The 14,867-nt window shown below is 42.8% G+C and overlaps 1 protein-coding gene across 2 annotated transcripts in view; it reads left to right on the forward strand.

Annotated features, from left to right (window-relative positions):
• Far2 (fatty acyl-CoA reductase 2) overlaps window positions 1-14,867 on the forward strand; it is a 99,162-nt gene that overhangs the window by 55,182 nt on the left and 29,113 nt on the right. For both annotated transcript variants that reach the window (XM_059256405.1, XM_059256406.1), the window contains exon 2: window positions 4,768-4,995. In XM_059256405.1, coding sequence (XP_059112388.1) covers window positions 4,807-4,995 — 189 coding nt within the window. In that variant the 5' untranslated portion in view covers window positions 4,768-4,806. The remainder of the gene's footprint in view (window positions 1-4,767; window positions 4,996-14,867) is intronic.

The raw sequence follows: 14,867 nt of genomic DNA on the forward strand, positions 1-14,867 counted from the left end.
AGGATTAGAGATTTGGTTAGTGGCCAGTTAGGACACAAGGTTTTCCAATACCTGGAAAAATTCTTCCCAATGTCTATGCTCCACTTCGATTTATTTTGTTGTGACTTAAGCAGAGAGAGCTTAAAATAAAATTTATTTCCATAACGAACAATTCTACTAAGAAAAATAGAAAAGAAATAGTTCCCACCTGGGGCTAGAGAGAGAAAGCTCAGCAATTAGGAGCACCTACTGCTGTTGCAGAGGACCCAGGTTCAGTTCCCAGCACCCACATAGAGGCTCACAACCACCTATAACTCCAGGTCCAGAGAATCTGAGGCCTCTCTGACCTTCATGGGCACTGCATACAAATGGTGCATATGTATACACTCAGGCACACACACACACACACACACACACATAAAATAAAATAAATTTGTAAAACGTCTACATATATGTTTTTACCTTTGTATATCAAGCCATAAAATAAGAATTAAGCCCTAAAGGTGTGAATGTCATTCTTTACATGCAAATGTGTCTGCAGAAAGTAGAATTAATATTATGTGAACTTAGTTGTGCCACAGAAATAAGCCTGAAAAGGGAACCGCTTCGTGCCTGAGGAGCCCCGTGGGTGGCTCCTGCTGTGGGGGCAGACCTGGCAGTGGGCATTGCTCCTGCTGGACCCCAGGCTGGTGGCAACCCCAGTGCTTGCAACACTGTTGGTGTGGTGACCACAGGGGCAAGAGGGTCAAAGCAGCCATCAGAATAACCTGACTTTCAGGAACCTGGGGTATTGGCTAATCGCCAGGATGCTCTTTTAAAAAGATTTATTTTGACCTGGCGGTGGTGGTGCACGCCTTTAATCCCAGAACTCGGGAGGCAGAGCCAGGCGGATCTCTGTGAGTTCGAGGCCAGCCTGGGCTACCAAGTGAGTTCCAGGAGAGGCGCAAAGCTACACAGAGAAACCCTGTCTCGAAAAACAAAACAAAACAAAACAAAAAAAAAAGATTTATTTTTATCTTTATTAATGTATTCCTGTGTACATTTGTGTGAATGTCTGCTATATGTGTGCAGCTGCTGGTAGGAGCCAGAGAAGGGACCCCTGGAGCCGGCAATATAGGCAGTCTTGAACTGCCCAGTGTGGGTGCTGGGAACCCAGCTCAGGTCCTTTGGAAGAACAGTACTTGCTAAGCTATATCTCCATCCACTCCCCCATGATGCTCTTATAAATGAATTAGGAGGTATGGCTACTAAATTTTACTTGATCTGCATAACCAGAAAAAGTTTTAGGACAACTGAACAAAAATCTAGCTACAAACATAAAAGAGATCATCAAAGCCCTTCAATAAATTCTCAGGACTGCAACAATTTGTGGATGAAGGGAAGTCTGGGCCTCCTTGAGGAAGAACCCTAATACAAGACAAAAAAAAAATTGTTCTATTAACTTTTTTTCCAGTTCCTCCCATTGTGTCCTCTGAGAAGTGTGGCTTTTTACAAGAAAACTGTGCATATCAGACACCAGCCTTGAAATGAAATACCTCTTTTGAACACGGGTTTATGGAGGTCAGGTGATTTGGCCTTTTAGCCAGGTCCTACTCACAGTGAATCAGGGCTTTCCCAGGACCAATGTGGTGATTTTCTGAGTTACAGATGCATAGTGAAATAAACACACTCCAGAACAGGCAGAAAGCTTGTCTTGCCTCACTACCTTTGAAAGAATATAATGGTAGGCAAGGCTGAGGAGAAGCCACAGGAACTCGCCTATCCATCAAATCATGTCACCAAAGCGAGAGCATATTCCTGGAGAGATTACAGAAATTAGTGCTACCATAAAGAATGTGAAAGATGCAGGTCATGGTTCCCACCACATCCAGATTCAGTTTATCCATTTAGTCTATTCAGAGTTCAGGTTTAGAAAATGGCAACTGATTATCCTTCAACTTAACCAAGCAGGGGCCCGAACCCCATCTGCCATATCCAATATACAACTATTGTATGTTGCTTGAGTTAATTCAGTCAGTTACCTCATGTAACAGTTACCTCAGGTCAGTACACTGCCACTGTCTCCATTACCCTTAATAAAGATGTGATAAGCAGTTTAACTTCAGCTAAGAAGGCCATCAATATACCTCAATGTCCTACCGCAGGAACAAATCAGCTCTCCAGCCTTGTGATAAATTTAATTAGCCTGAATCTTGACTGTTTTTCCTTTCTACAAGCTGTCACTCTGGTCCATTATGTTGATGACATTATGCTAGACGGATCTTGTGAGCAAGGCATGGCAAAACCTAGGGACGTTTGCTGTCAAGAGAGCAAGTAAATGACAAAAATCCAGGGCCTTCCTGTGCACTGAAGTTTCCAGGCACACAGTTGTTTGAGGCAGGTAAAGACATTCCCTTTAAGTTAACATATAAGTTGTTCATCTAACCCCTCCTAAAACCAAAATAAGAAGTGCAATATTCTGTGGACCTCTTTGGATGTTAGGTTAGCTATAGCTCTCCGAAGTACCTGGCTTTGAGTGAGGCACAGAACAAGAGGAAGCTGTACAATAGATACAGGTACTGCACATGCCACTGTGCCATGTGGTAATACCCAGCAGATCCAATATGCATGAATGGTCAGTGGCTGCTCTGGCTGGCCACAGTAGCCAAATCACAATGGAGGCCCCTTAAAGTTTAGGTGCATGAGGTAAGGAGATGGCTCAGACAGGAAATACTTGTTATATAATCATAAAGATCCACAACCCTTGTAAATCTGTAATCCTAGTACCGGGGAGGGAGGCAGAGACAGGTGGGTCTGGAGTTCGGACAGCAAGCCTTGTCTAATTGGCAAGTTCCGAGCCATGGAAAGATCCTGTCACACACACAAAAAAAAGTCAAAATACAAGATGGTTGACACCTGAGGAATAACATCCAAGGTGGTCCTCTGACTTCCACATACATGTGTACACATACATGCACACCAAAGGGACAGGGGTGGGGGGGAGAGGAGAGGAGAGAGGGGAGAGAGAAAAGAGGAGAGAGGTAGACAGACAGACCAACAGAGATTTAGGATACCATCCCTTTAAGAAATGGCTCATGGCCTCTTTCTGGGCCTTAATAGAACAATTAAGTCTGGATCGTTATCTTAACACATTCTTAACACTCATTTCTGAGTGTTGCTTGATCCACTAGACCATGAACTGGGATTATTCGGTGCATGGCTTTCACACTGAACTAGTGAAGGTGTAGATGGGCTTGGGCAGACCCTGCAGATACAAGTTAAAAAAAAAAGTAGCTCAAATTCCCATGATGCTGTTCCCACTGTACTGCCTTCTTTCTCCACAGCAGGCACCTGTGGCATCATGGGGATTTGGAATGAGTCTGGCCTGGTCACAGATGCTTCTGCATGGTGTGCGGGCACTGCCCCAACGTGTGCAGCTGCAGCACGGTAGCCCTTTCTGTGTCCCTCCCATGGCAGAACTTGGAGTGCCTGGTCAATTGTTTGGCTAACTTGGAATATGAATGGAAAGTCATCTGTTTACTAAAAGATTTTCATTCTAAGCAAAGTATGAAAATTATGTTGGTTTACGATTGATTCAGTTGGATTCCCATTCTCATTGGGTTAATAGATCAATTCTCCCTTAGTTTGTAATGTTCCTTCCTTTATAAATCTCCAAATGGAGAGAGAAACACCAAGATTTACGTGTGCTTGGCTTTTTGGATGCCATGTTTGACATTATCTTAGAGACACTGATGCCTTGCACTGTGGTTCATGCCTCAAAAACAGATAGGTTTACATACGTATTCACATAAGTAGAGACTTGGTGCATTTAATCAACTATATTGAAATGAAGGCTGGAGAGACGGCTCTGTAGGTAAGATCACTGTCTTCCAGAGGACTTGGGTTCAATTCCCAGAACCAACATGGCTGTTCACAATTGTCTATAGCTATGATTCCAGCAGATCTAATGTTCTCTCTGGCCTCTGAGGGCACCAGGGACACACATGGGCTGTTGTCAGTCAGTCTCCCACTTGGGATTGAAGAGGACAAATAATTGCTCTTTTACAGTCTACAGGAGGTCTTCTCATCAGCGGCCACAGAGTCTGTGTCACCTCTGGTCCTCAGATAACTTGTCAGCTCTTTTCCTGTGCTCCTGCAAATAGCGATCCCAAATGGCCTGGGCAGCTGCAGTGCCTGTTGCTCTTTCTAGGTACCCCAAAACCAATGGTTTCAGGCTTCTCTTGTAAAGCTGCTCTTTATGTGTAAATGGCTGAACCCCTAGAGTGGCACATACAGGAAATGACAGCCACCTCTTTTCAGCCCAAGGAAGAGAAAAGCATATATACTTAGAAAAGGCAGTAGGACAGGAGCAGGAGCACCAGGTATCACAGCTATGTAAGCTCTGGTTTCTAAGGCCAAAAACACCCTTGCCTCAGCCCATGCCTGCCTTCAACTTAAAGTCACCACCTTCCAACACTACCACCGTCACCACACCTAAGTCCTCAGCGCCTGCCACCGTCCCACAGCCATGGTCAGTTCTCCCGTTTTCACTGGCCACATTGTATTTAATGGTCTCTCATTGTATCTATGTCCTGTATTAGACTGAGGGCTGTGTCACATTCAGCTTTTTCCCATGGTCCTTAGCATAAAGCCTGGGATATAGAGCAGGTTCAGAAATGATGACTAGGGTGCATCTTGTGGTTCTTACAATTTTTCCTCCATTCGAAACCTCTGGAAGCTCTGAACGTATTACAAGTGGTTGAGAATTTTAAAATTTCTGAGATTGTAGCATGTTTTTTCTCTTTTCAGGACCCTCTTCCCAGACCATATAAGAAAAACAGAGGAATCATGTCCATGATTGCAGCTTTCTACAGCAACAAGTCTGTCCTCATCACAGGGGCCACAGGCTTCCTAGGCAAGGTGCTGATGGAGAAGTTGTTCCGCACCAGCCCCCATTTGAAAGTCATTTACATCCTTGTGAGACCTAAGTCTGGACAAACACTGCAGGAGAGGGTTTTCCAGATCCTCAACAGTAAGGTATGTCCTGTGGGATACCTTGTATGACACGTATGATGGGCAAGGAGTGACGTTGTTCATGTTTCCTTTCAGCTCTGTAATGTTAGTGTTAACTATCATCTTGACAGGAACTAGAGTCACCAGGAGGCAGGCCTCCAGGTACATCGGTGAGCGGTTATTTAGGTCAGTTTAGCATGCCTGTGGGGGATTATCTTAATTAGGTTATTTGAGATGGGAAGGCCTCCCCATGATTGGTAGCACCATTTGCTGGGTTGGGATCCTGGACTGTATGAAGATGAGTGAGCATAAGAATGTACAGCTCTCTGCCGGGTTGTGGATTCAGTGTGACCAGTTCCTTCAAGCTAGCCCCTACTGCCTTGACTTCCTGGCTATGGTGGACTGTACTTTCAACTGTGAGCTAAAGTAAAATCTTTCACCCTCAAGTTGTTTTTTCTTGGGGGGAGGATTTTATCAAAGCAGCTGTTAAAGAAACTAGACAAACTCCCAACTACATGCAAGAGCATACAGGGGACAGAAAAAAAAGAAGACAGACACAACAGTGACACCTGTGTGTTCCCCAAGGAGGGCAGAGGTGCTTCGACTATAATTGGGCAGGAAAGGAAATCATCTTTGTAATGGTTTGAATCTGACGTGTTCCCCACTGTTCCTGTTTTGGGTACTTGCTCTCCATTGGGGAATTTGAGAGGCTGTGGAACCAGTGAAAGTTAGGCTTGCTGGCAGAAGTGGATCAGTGGAGGGCAGCCTTTGACATGGATGGTCCAGAGCAAGCTCTGAACACCATTGTCCAAGCTTGGCTCTCTCTTGGTGTCATAACTACACTTCTAGCAGTATCCCTTTTTAATTTCTTCTTGTCTCACAGCTATTGTCCGGATGATTGATGGTTCTAGAAATCTAAGTATTCAGTAACTGGTCACTATTCCATTTAGCTCTTGAATTTGCACAGGGAATAGCATAGGACAGTAGAGTAGAAAAGGCACCAAACCTGACCCTACCCATTCCTTTCCACACCAGAGAAACAGAGCCCAGCATGGAGAGCTTGCCACAGTTGCCTAACCTGGCCACATCTTGTTTATCTATACAATGTATCAAATAACAAAAGCTATTTCACAGGGATTTATGAGGATTAAATGAGATACCAATGCATAAAATATTATGTTGCATAATCTAAAGATGTTATCAATGACCTCTGAGTTCTTTTACCCAGACAAGCTCTTTTGTTCATCATCCCTAAAGCCAAATCATGGATTGCCTAAACTCACAGCCATCAAAGACACATACATTTCCACATTCTCTTCTCTATCAGTTCACCACGACTTTTGTAAGAGGTAAAAATAGAAATGAATGAGGGATTTTTTTAATTACTGTTGTGTTTGAGATGGGATCTTGCTATATAGCCTAGACTGGTCTCAGGCTCAGAATCTACTCACTCAACCTCCCAAGGGCTTGAATTCCAGGGCTGCACCAACCATGCCAGGCTCATAAATAATCTAAATCTCCCAGATTTCACAAACCTCTAATGTATCTGTTAACATTCACATGTGCAGCTGATCTAGCCATTGTCTCTCTAGCCTATGTGAATTAAGGGCATGTGCTGAAACAGCCCCCATCCTCCCTGAAAGCCAGCTGATAGAAGAGGCAACACACTAGCCATTTAGGATCCAAGGTGAATGATGGAGAGGTCGCCATCTGTCACACATTGCCCCCAAGCCAGTGAGGTCTCCATGGATGACACTAGCCAACTAACAATGGGGACAAAGACAGGACTGATTCTATAGGAAGACATGTGGTCTTGGCAGGAAGTAGTGCCCCTAACTCCTGTCCACACAGACTCCGCAAGGCTGCCACTGGGCCACACCCCATGGCTGAGAAATACACAGGTGGGTGCCCATGAGGAAACACCCACTGTCTTCACTTCAGGTCACAAAATTCCTTTCTGCCTTACCCTTCATGCCATTCTTGAATCAGAGTCCATGTTTCTGGGGAACAGACCATTCCTTCTTCCAAGTGCTGAGACATCAGCTTTTGGTTGGCAGTTTTTATCACTAACTGGAGGGCCAGCCTCCAGCAGTCCAGGGTATTAAAAAAAAAAAAATCCACGAATTCAGCAAGGGTTAGACATTTCTATCTGAAGGGAAAATAAGGAAACATACATGCTTTCTGATGGTAACTTTCTCTTTTACTTCAATCTTTAAAAAGATCCTCTGTCTGAAAATCTCAGTCTCCACATAGTTACATTCTACATTGTTACATTCTCCATACATTCTCTACATAGCCACATACCTCTTTTGAACAGTTAAATCTCTTTGCTATACAGCTTCATTTTCTTTGTCTCCATACAGTTACAAATCTCCACACAGCCACAGCTATACATCTCACTTGCATAGCTCCTTCACTATACAGCCACATCCCTTCCTGCACGTACATCTCCTACATACATGTTTCTCTTCTATACAACTACATCTTCTATATCTCTCTACCCACTCAGCTACATCTCTCTTTCAGCACACACACACACACACACACACACACACACACACACACACACTTCAACTGCCAAACGCTGGACAATTATGTTACATTTTCAGGGTCTGACCCATTCTCATAACACATGATAAGTCACATAGTTTCTCTCAGATTAAAGATGTCACACTGACTGGCCAGTGCGTAACACTTGGCTGTGCATGTAGCCTGAGTGGTCAGGGTTCTCAGACAGAAAGCGACATTGAAACCCAGGATCTAAGCAATAAACAATTAGTTGGCTGAACCTTGAGTGGTAAGGAGTATGTGCAAAGAGTCAACTGCTGAGAGAATTATGTCTACTAAAGTTGTTTTGTGCCTGACTTTGGTTTGGTAACTTGTCCTTGTGTATTCTCTGCAGGGGCAGCTAGTCTTTTTTGAATTTGTTCTGAAGTCTAAAATTAACTGTCTTTGTGACTGGTAATACTGTTACTTTCCTATGTCAGTTATGAAAAATATCCTAGTATTATTTCTATTCATCAGAATTATACAGCTTAAGCAGAAGTCATCTTCCTGACCATCCACAGCTATATGTGTGCCCAAAGATGGAATATTTTCACAAGATAAACACACAAGCAGTGGGGAGAACACCCATATCTGTTATTAGGGAAGAAATGTAGTGACACATGAGAAAAACTGCAGACAGAAGCACCCAGTCATTTACAGTTAGCGACCTCACAGCTTTGCCAAGTGGGGCTCCTCAACAGAGAGTCGTTCATCTAGTGGGTCGGCCTGATGAACACTGGTTGTCACCTGCTGTGCTACCAGCAGCTGCCAGCAAGTCTTAGAACTCAAACTTCATATACAGCAGTAGGACAGAAACAAGGTAACTACTATTTAAGAAAAAAACTAAACGAAGAAAGCTATTCAAAATGACAGGTAGCAAGACTGGGCTGTATCTATTAAGAAATATGCTTGTTAAGAACTGAAAAGACTCCTTTAGAAGATTATAGAGTGGAGTAGGAAGAGGTCTCTCACCTGGTCTCTGACTGGACTCTTTAGTAAGAGGCCTCTTTTCCATCACTTTTGTGGCCAATTACTCCACTTTCTGGAAGGTTTTTCCCTGCCCCTCTGTTGCTGTGGTGGTTGGGGAAGGTTGTCTTCTCCTTGTCTTCAAGAAGGTGGGAACCAGTGGATGTATGCAGACTTAGGGTCAAGTGTTCTTTGAATCTAGAAAGAAAAGGAAATCCCATGGTTAGTGCACACAGTAGGTCAGCCTGTCCCAAGTGAAATGCATGCATGAAACAGTTGATGAGTAAGTACAAGAAGGAATGGGAATTGTGATAAGATCCCAAACCTTAAATCCTGGAATGCCCCGAACTTCTTCATTCAACAAAGACAGGTTGAGTATCTATTGCCAGCATTGGGCTATATGTGGAGGGAAGTGAATGTTAATGAAAAGGTCTTACATCTCAAATTACAGAGGAAATATAGGGGTAATACATGTAATAGTGGCTTTGGCAAATCCATTTGAGGAAACGTGTAACACTTGCCACTCTTGAAACAGCATTATTCTCACTGAGTCTTCAACTAAGAAAGCATAAAAAGAGGCTAGAGAGATGACTCAGTGGTTAAGAGCACTTGCTGATCTTGCAGAGGGCCCAGGTTTAGTTCACATGGTGGCTTACAACCATCCATGCAGAGCTCCAGTTCCATGGGTTCCACTTCCCTCTTCTGGCTTCTGTGAGCACTGCATACACATGGTGCAAAGTTTGCCTCTGATTATCTATACCTAGGATTACGGTGGAGAAGAGTTTGGTTCTGTCCATCAAAACTCATATATTGCTTCCTTCTCCTGTGGCATATATAGCTGCTGCCTCCCTCTTTCTGTTTTCCTGATTACAGAGAGAGACAAACTTTCAAAGAACTTTTTAATCCACTGGCCACAGAGAACCAGAAAAGAGTCATTTTCTTACTTAGAGCTCCTAATTCTTAAGTATTTTCACATTTTTTGAAAATTTTCTTGAGATAGGATCTCACTGTGCAGCCCCGGCTGGCCTGGAAACTGCTACATAGACTAAGCTGTCTTTGAACTCTCAGAGATCTTCCTTCATCTGCCTCCCAAGCACTTGGACTAAAAGCATGGGTCCACATACAGCATTATGCTGTATTTTATAAGCCAAATCTGTCGTTTGGCTTGGTACATTATAAGCTTCCCTGGAAAAGCAGAAGTTACTCAATAAGTTTTCAGTTGTCCTTGAGGCAAATGAACATTGAAATACAGAGGATGATTGCAGGCAAGGCTCATGGCCGTGACCTCAGCTCATACAACACAGCTTGATTTAAGACAATGGAAAATAATGTTTTAAGAAATACTTCATTGAGTCCTTTTATGGCTATCACTGCTCAGCAGTTCATAGACGAGACAATTAATCCCTAACAGACATTTTAAAAATTAACTGAACAAACAAAAAAATACCAACTTTGAATACACTCTAGGTACACATACTTATATCAAAATAGCTGTATATAGCCTATTATAATGAAATAGAAATGATGTATACATTTTAGAGTGGCTAAATAAAAGGATTTGACATAAAAATACTAACTTTGAATTAAATAATGCCTGAAAATAGAAAAGTAAAATCTGACCTTGTTAATTTAGATGATTTTATAAAGAAACCAACAACATTCCCATGATTCTCCAGCCCACCCTGAGAGCTGGGCTTTGTGACTGTCATTAATAGTTCTATTAACTCTCTCTGGATGAGACAAAGACAACTGGAAACAAGAAATTTGTATTTTAAACTCCCAAAGCCTGTTTTGTCCCATTATTGCCTCACCCCTACCCAGGAAACTGTCCCACAAAAAGGAAGAAGCTTCTTGCTGGGGGTGTCACCTGATGGCAGAGTGCTGGGTGTGACGCTGGGTTCTACTTTAACACTACAGAGACAAAGGCAAGAAAGCTCTATAAATGTGAGATAACTAGAAGAATTATTAACATCACAGGAATTCCAAACATCTCATGGTTTACTGTTGGGGGACCTACCCTCACTTTTTCCCCAGGGTACTCCTGAGCAGGGAGAAACGAGAAATATTTAGATAAAAATATAGAGGAGAGAAAGACAGTTAAAAACATAGGATAGCCTTGGGAGGGTCTGGGTCAATTCCCACCAGCCCCTTCTGTCTCTACTAAAGGGCTTTTAAAGGAATGCCAAGGGGTAGAGCATAAGACCTCCCCCACAGCACAGTCAAGTGCAGACCATCCCAATACCTGGTGACCACACATGTGGTCAAGCCATCCCCTAATGCAGCCCTGCTGTATAAAGCAAGCACAGATCTCACTAGAAAACCTTTGTGGGCTCCCACACATCCCTCCTATTATAAGAGCCCCTCAGGCCCCATCAGATAGACTGAGGTCTGTCTTAGGTCATTCTCCATGATTATTTCTTCCATTATCCATCATGGAGATATACTTTCCATCAAGCATACTCTGTCTTAGGCTGGAAGCTATCAAGAGCATGTCGCCCATCCCTGACCCTCAGCCTCTGGCAAGAGGGGGTACTGAGTTTAATTTAGCTCTGGCCCAGGTTCCTATTGAGCTTACAACCTCCACAGTGATCTCCATAGCTGCCTCACCTCCCAGTACAGGAGTAGAGGATGATAAAGATGGCATATCTTTTTTGGAATGGGTTTAAGATGTCTATAACAGCCTTAGCTGTGCCAAGCCCTTTTTAAATCAATAGACTCTTGATGCAAACCTCATCAGAGAAATTATATCAAACTTATATTCAAGAGGAAACTCTATAGATCTATTTTATAAACTTATATTCATAAGGAAACTATTTTACAAGCTTTAGCACATATATAGAAGACATTTCTTAGAAGACCTACACTAGCAAGCATCTAGAAGAGATTTCTTAACATTTAGAAGAGATTTCTTAAACTAACATTTAACAAGACAGGCAGTGTGCAAAGCATTTCTAAAGTTCAGAGTTTATAGTCAGCTTTGCTATCATTCTGAAAGTTCTTGAGAGTTCTAAACAAGAGCCTAATTTGGCAATGGCTCTCTCAACCCTGGGATTTAGTGAGTTCTGTCTCTATGGAGGTGTTACACTTGTTGCTAGTGGCTGTAACACTCAGAACAATGCCACTCCCCCAAAAGTCACCTTTCCTGCTGGCTCTTCCAGCTGTTCCGGAACCAGCAGAGATGCACTCGGTGGCAGACAGTTTCTAACTAGGGGCTGTTCCTTTACCCAACTCATTGCAGCTCCCCTGTGCCACAATTCAGACAAACATTTCTGTTACAGCAGAACTTTCAGTTTGCTCTACCGAAAAAGCCTCACATCAGGGCAAGGGTAAAATTACCATATTGAGCTACCATAAAGCTCTTAGCCAAAACTCCTTACACAGCTATTAGGCGTTGTCTCAAACCTGCATCAATTTGCTGCTAGTCAAACAAAAGCAGTGTAGCTCCAAGCTTAACTGAGGGTAAAACAGTGGCTTTTAGACTTGACTGAGGGTAAAATGGGGTAAAATTCCCTCTTCTTGATTTTTTAAAGCTGTATTTGCCATGAGTTCTTTAACAATGCTGATGTGTCTGATAGATTTTTTATTAGCCCAATATTTCTGGCAAGGTTATTTGTTCACCAAAACTGCTACTGTTCAAAGGAGTCAAGAACATAGATGTTGTTTCATGAAACACATCCTTCATTAGCTTACTCTGAGGAAGAACATTTTCATGATTTAGTATTTTCACTTCATTCATTAGCTTCTCAACCCCTGATATGATTTTTATTAGCAGCTGTGACATACTCTGACCATGAGTCATTTAACTCAGACAATAGTTGTAGCTTTTCAACCTTTAGTACTTGGTACATCTTTCCTGTTCTCACAAACATCAGTGCATTTACTGAGCAAACATTCCATTTTAACATTGATTTCTTATGGGCAACTTTCAAGTGAAGCAGCTATTCTGTAAGACAGCTACATTTTCTCAAGTTTGGTCCCCTTCTACAAACCAGTTTTCCAGTGTACGGACCACTTCCCCTTGGTTTCTTAAAGTTTTCAAAGTGACTTGTTGACAGACGGTACTAGCACTTTCATTAGCTCCTTAGAGGTAAGTTGTTCACCTATTCTTAGTTCTCAGGAGGTAGGACTAAGCTTTCTAGCATTGCTTTGAAAAAAAAAAAAAAAAAAACCTTCACTTACAGCTGAAAAAAATAGTTTTGGGGGGCAGTACCACCATTTTTAGCTGAAAACTTTGTTTCCCAGAAAGCCTTTCTCTATAGAATCATGCTATTACTACATTTCCCAAACTGCTTTTTCAAACTACATTTCCCATGATGCCCTTTGGGTTCACCACACTCCTGTTCCTGGCTACATGGTTTGTTTTCCTGCTTTTGCTTTTTTCAATGGGAGATTTTTGAGTGAAGATTTTTGCTTTTTTATGACAGGAGATTGAGAAATTTCTGTTCTCTCTGAGCTGGCAATGACAGGTGTATTTCCTTCCTGATACAGTCCCCAGAACTGAGTCACACCCACCTGCTCACCCTATTCAGGCATGCCCTTTTGTGCTTGAAGCAAAATTCCTCCAGGGCTTGCTCTTCCACCTATACCTGGTTAGTGAAAAAATGATAGTACTTAAGATAAAGCTTTTTTTCACAGTCTCTTTAGAGAGACTTTCTTCCCTGATAGGTCTTTGTTTGTCTTCCCCCAAGATGCAGAGCCCCAGTTACCTCAGTCACAGCTCTGTTCCTGTGCTAACTGCTTCTAGCTTCTCTCCCCAGTTCTGCCTCAGCTTTTCCCATGCTGCCATTGCAGCTGCTGCTTGGAACTTAGACCTTGCTTTTCTGTGCTTGCAGCTTTCCCCAGGTCCTGCACCTTTTGGGGAGGAATCTGTCCCTGCTCCATTTCCTGCTTGCACTCTCTCACCAGGCCTTTGCCTCAGGGAACTGGCCACTGTTTTTCTCTAGCTTGAGAGACAAGGCTTAGCAGAGAGGATTTGCCTTGTTCCAAGAGGTCTTTTTGTTTTTTTTTTCTTAGAGCAAACCACAGGTGACTTTCCCATAGATTTCCAGGTGAATCTATTTTTTGCTGTTACAGAAAGAGAATTTTCTGAGAAGCAAAGATCTGAAAAGTCTTTTTAGTATTTTTAGAGAGAGATTAAGTATTTCCAAGAAAGCTTTCATTTTTTTGAGGGAGAAGGACCACCAAGACGTCTACTCTCTAAACTTTTGGCTTCATAGTCAAGAGGAAACTAGTTCTGATGGTGTTTCCACACAGTGGCAGTGTCAACAGAGTGAAAAGTTTTATTTTATCTGTATCTATCTCAGGGAAAATTCTTTCCCCTGCCACCTGGGACTTAAACTGTTCACAGGCCAAAAGCTTCCCACAGGAAACTTTTTCTCCCTGTATTTTCTTCTCTTTGATAAATTTTTTTCTGTGACTTTTTCCAGTTTGCGTTCATAGCTCCATAGTTCCTCCATCTTATTGCTTATCTTATCTAAGACTTCTTCCCAATATTCCTCCTCTACTCTAAATTTTTTCTTATACTGTATTTTTACATTCTACCTTCCTTAATTTTTATAGATAGAATTTTAAGAAAGAGAGAGAAAGAAAGAAACCTAGATAGAGAGATATCTATGCTTCAGCCTCACTTTGCAACCCCAGCATTTCACCGCCTCACTATAACTCTTGAGGATAAAATCCCCCTGCCTTCACTTTACTACAAAACCAGACCAGTCCAACTGCTTTTGGTGGGGCTTTCTCCCCAAACTTACACCAAGTCCCTGGGTCCCTGTTTATGGCACTATCTGTGGGGGGCTTGCCCTCACTTTTCCCCCAGGGTACTCTTGAGCAGGGAAAAATGAGAAATATTTAGATAGAAATATAGAGGAGAGAGACAGAAACATAGGATAGCCTTGGAAGGGCCTGGGTCAATTCCCACCAGCCCCTTCTGTCTCTACTAAAGGGCTTTTAAAGGAATGCCAAGGGGTGGAGCATAAGACATCCCCCCAGCACTGTCAAGTGCAGACCATCCCAAATACCTAGTAACCACACACACGTGGTCAAGCCATCCCCTAATGCAGCCCTGCTATGTGAAGCCAGCTCAGATCTCACTAGAAAACCTTTGTGGGCTCCCACAGTTTACAAAGGCATACTTTTAAAAATGTAGCTGATCTTCAATTAGATCTTCAACTTAGATCAGTCAGAGCTTCTTTAACAGAGTGGAAGGTAGTGAGGAGAGAAGAGAGGGAAGGGGAGAGTGGGAAGAGAGAGAGGAGAGAAGAAAGGGAGAGGGGGAGAGGGGAGGGGAGAGGAGAGGAGGAAAGGGGGAAGGAGGAGAGGAGAGGAGGGAAGGGGAGAAGAAAAGAGAGGAGGACTCCCAGCTTGACAACTTTGGGAAATACAGA

This window comes from Peromyscus eremicus, chromosome 3, assembly GCF_949786415.1.
Source record: "Peromyscus eremicus chromosome 3, PerEre_H2_v1, whole genome shotgun sequence".
NCBI classification, from domain to species: Eukaryota; Metazoa; Chordata; class Mammalia; order Rodentia; family Cricetidae; genus Peromyscus; species Peromyscus eremicus.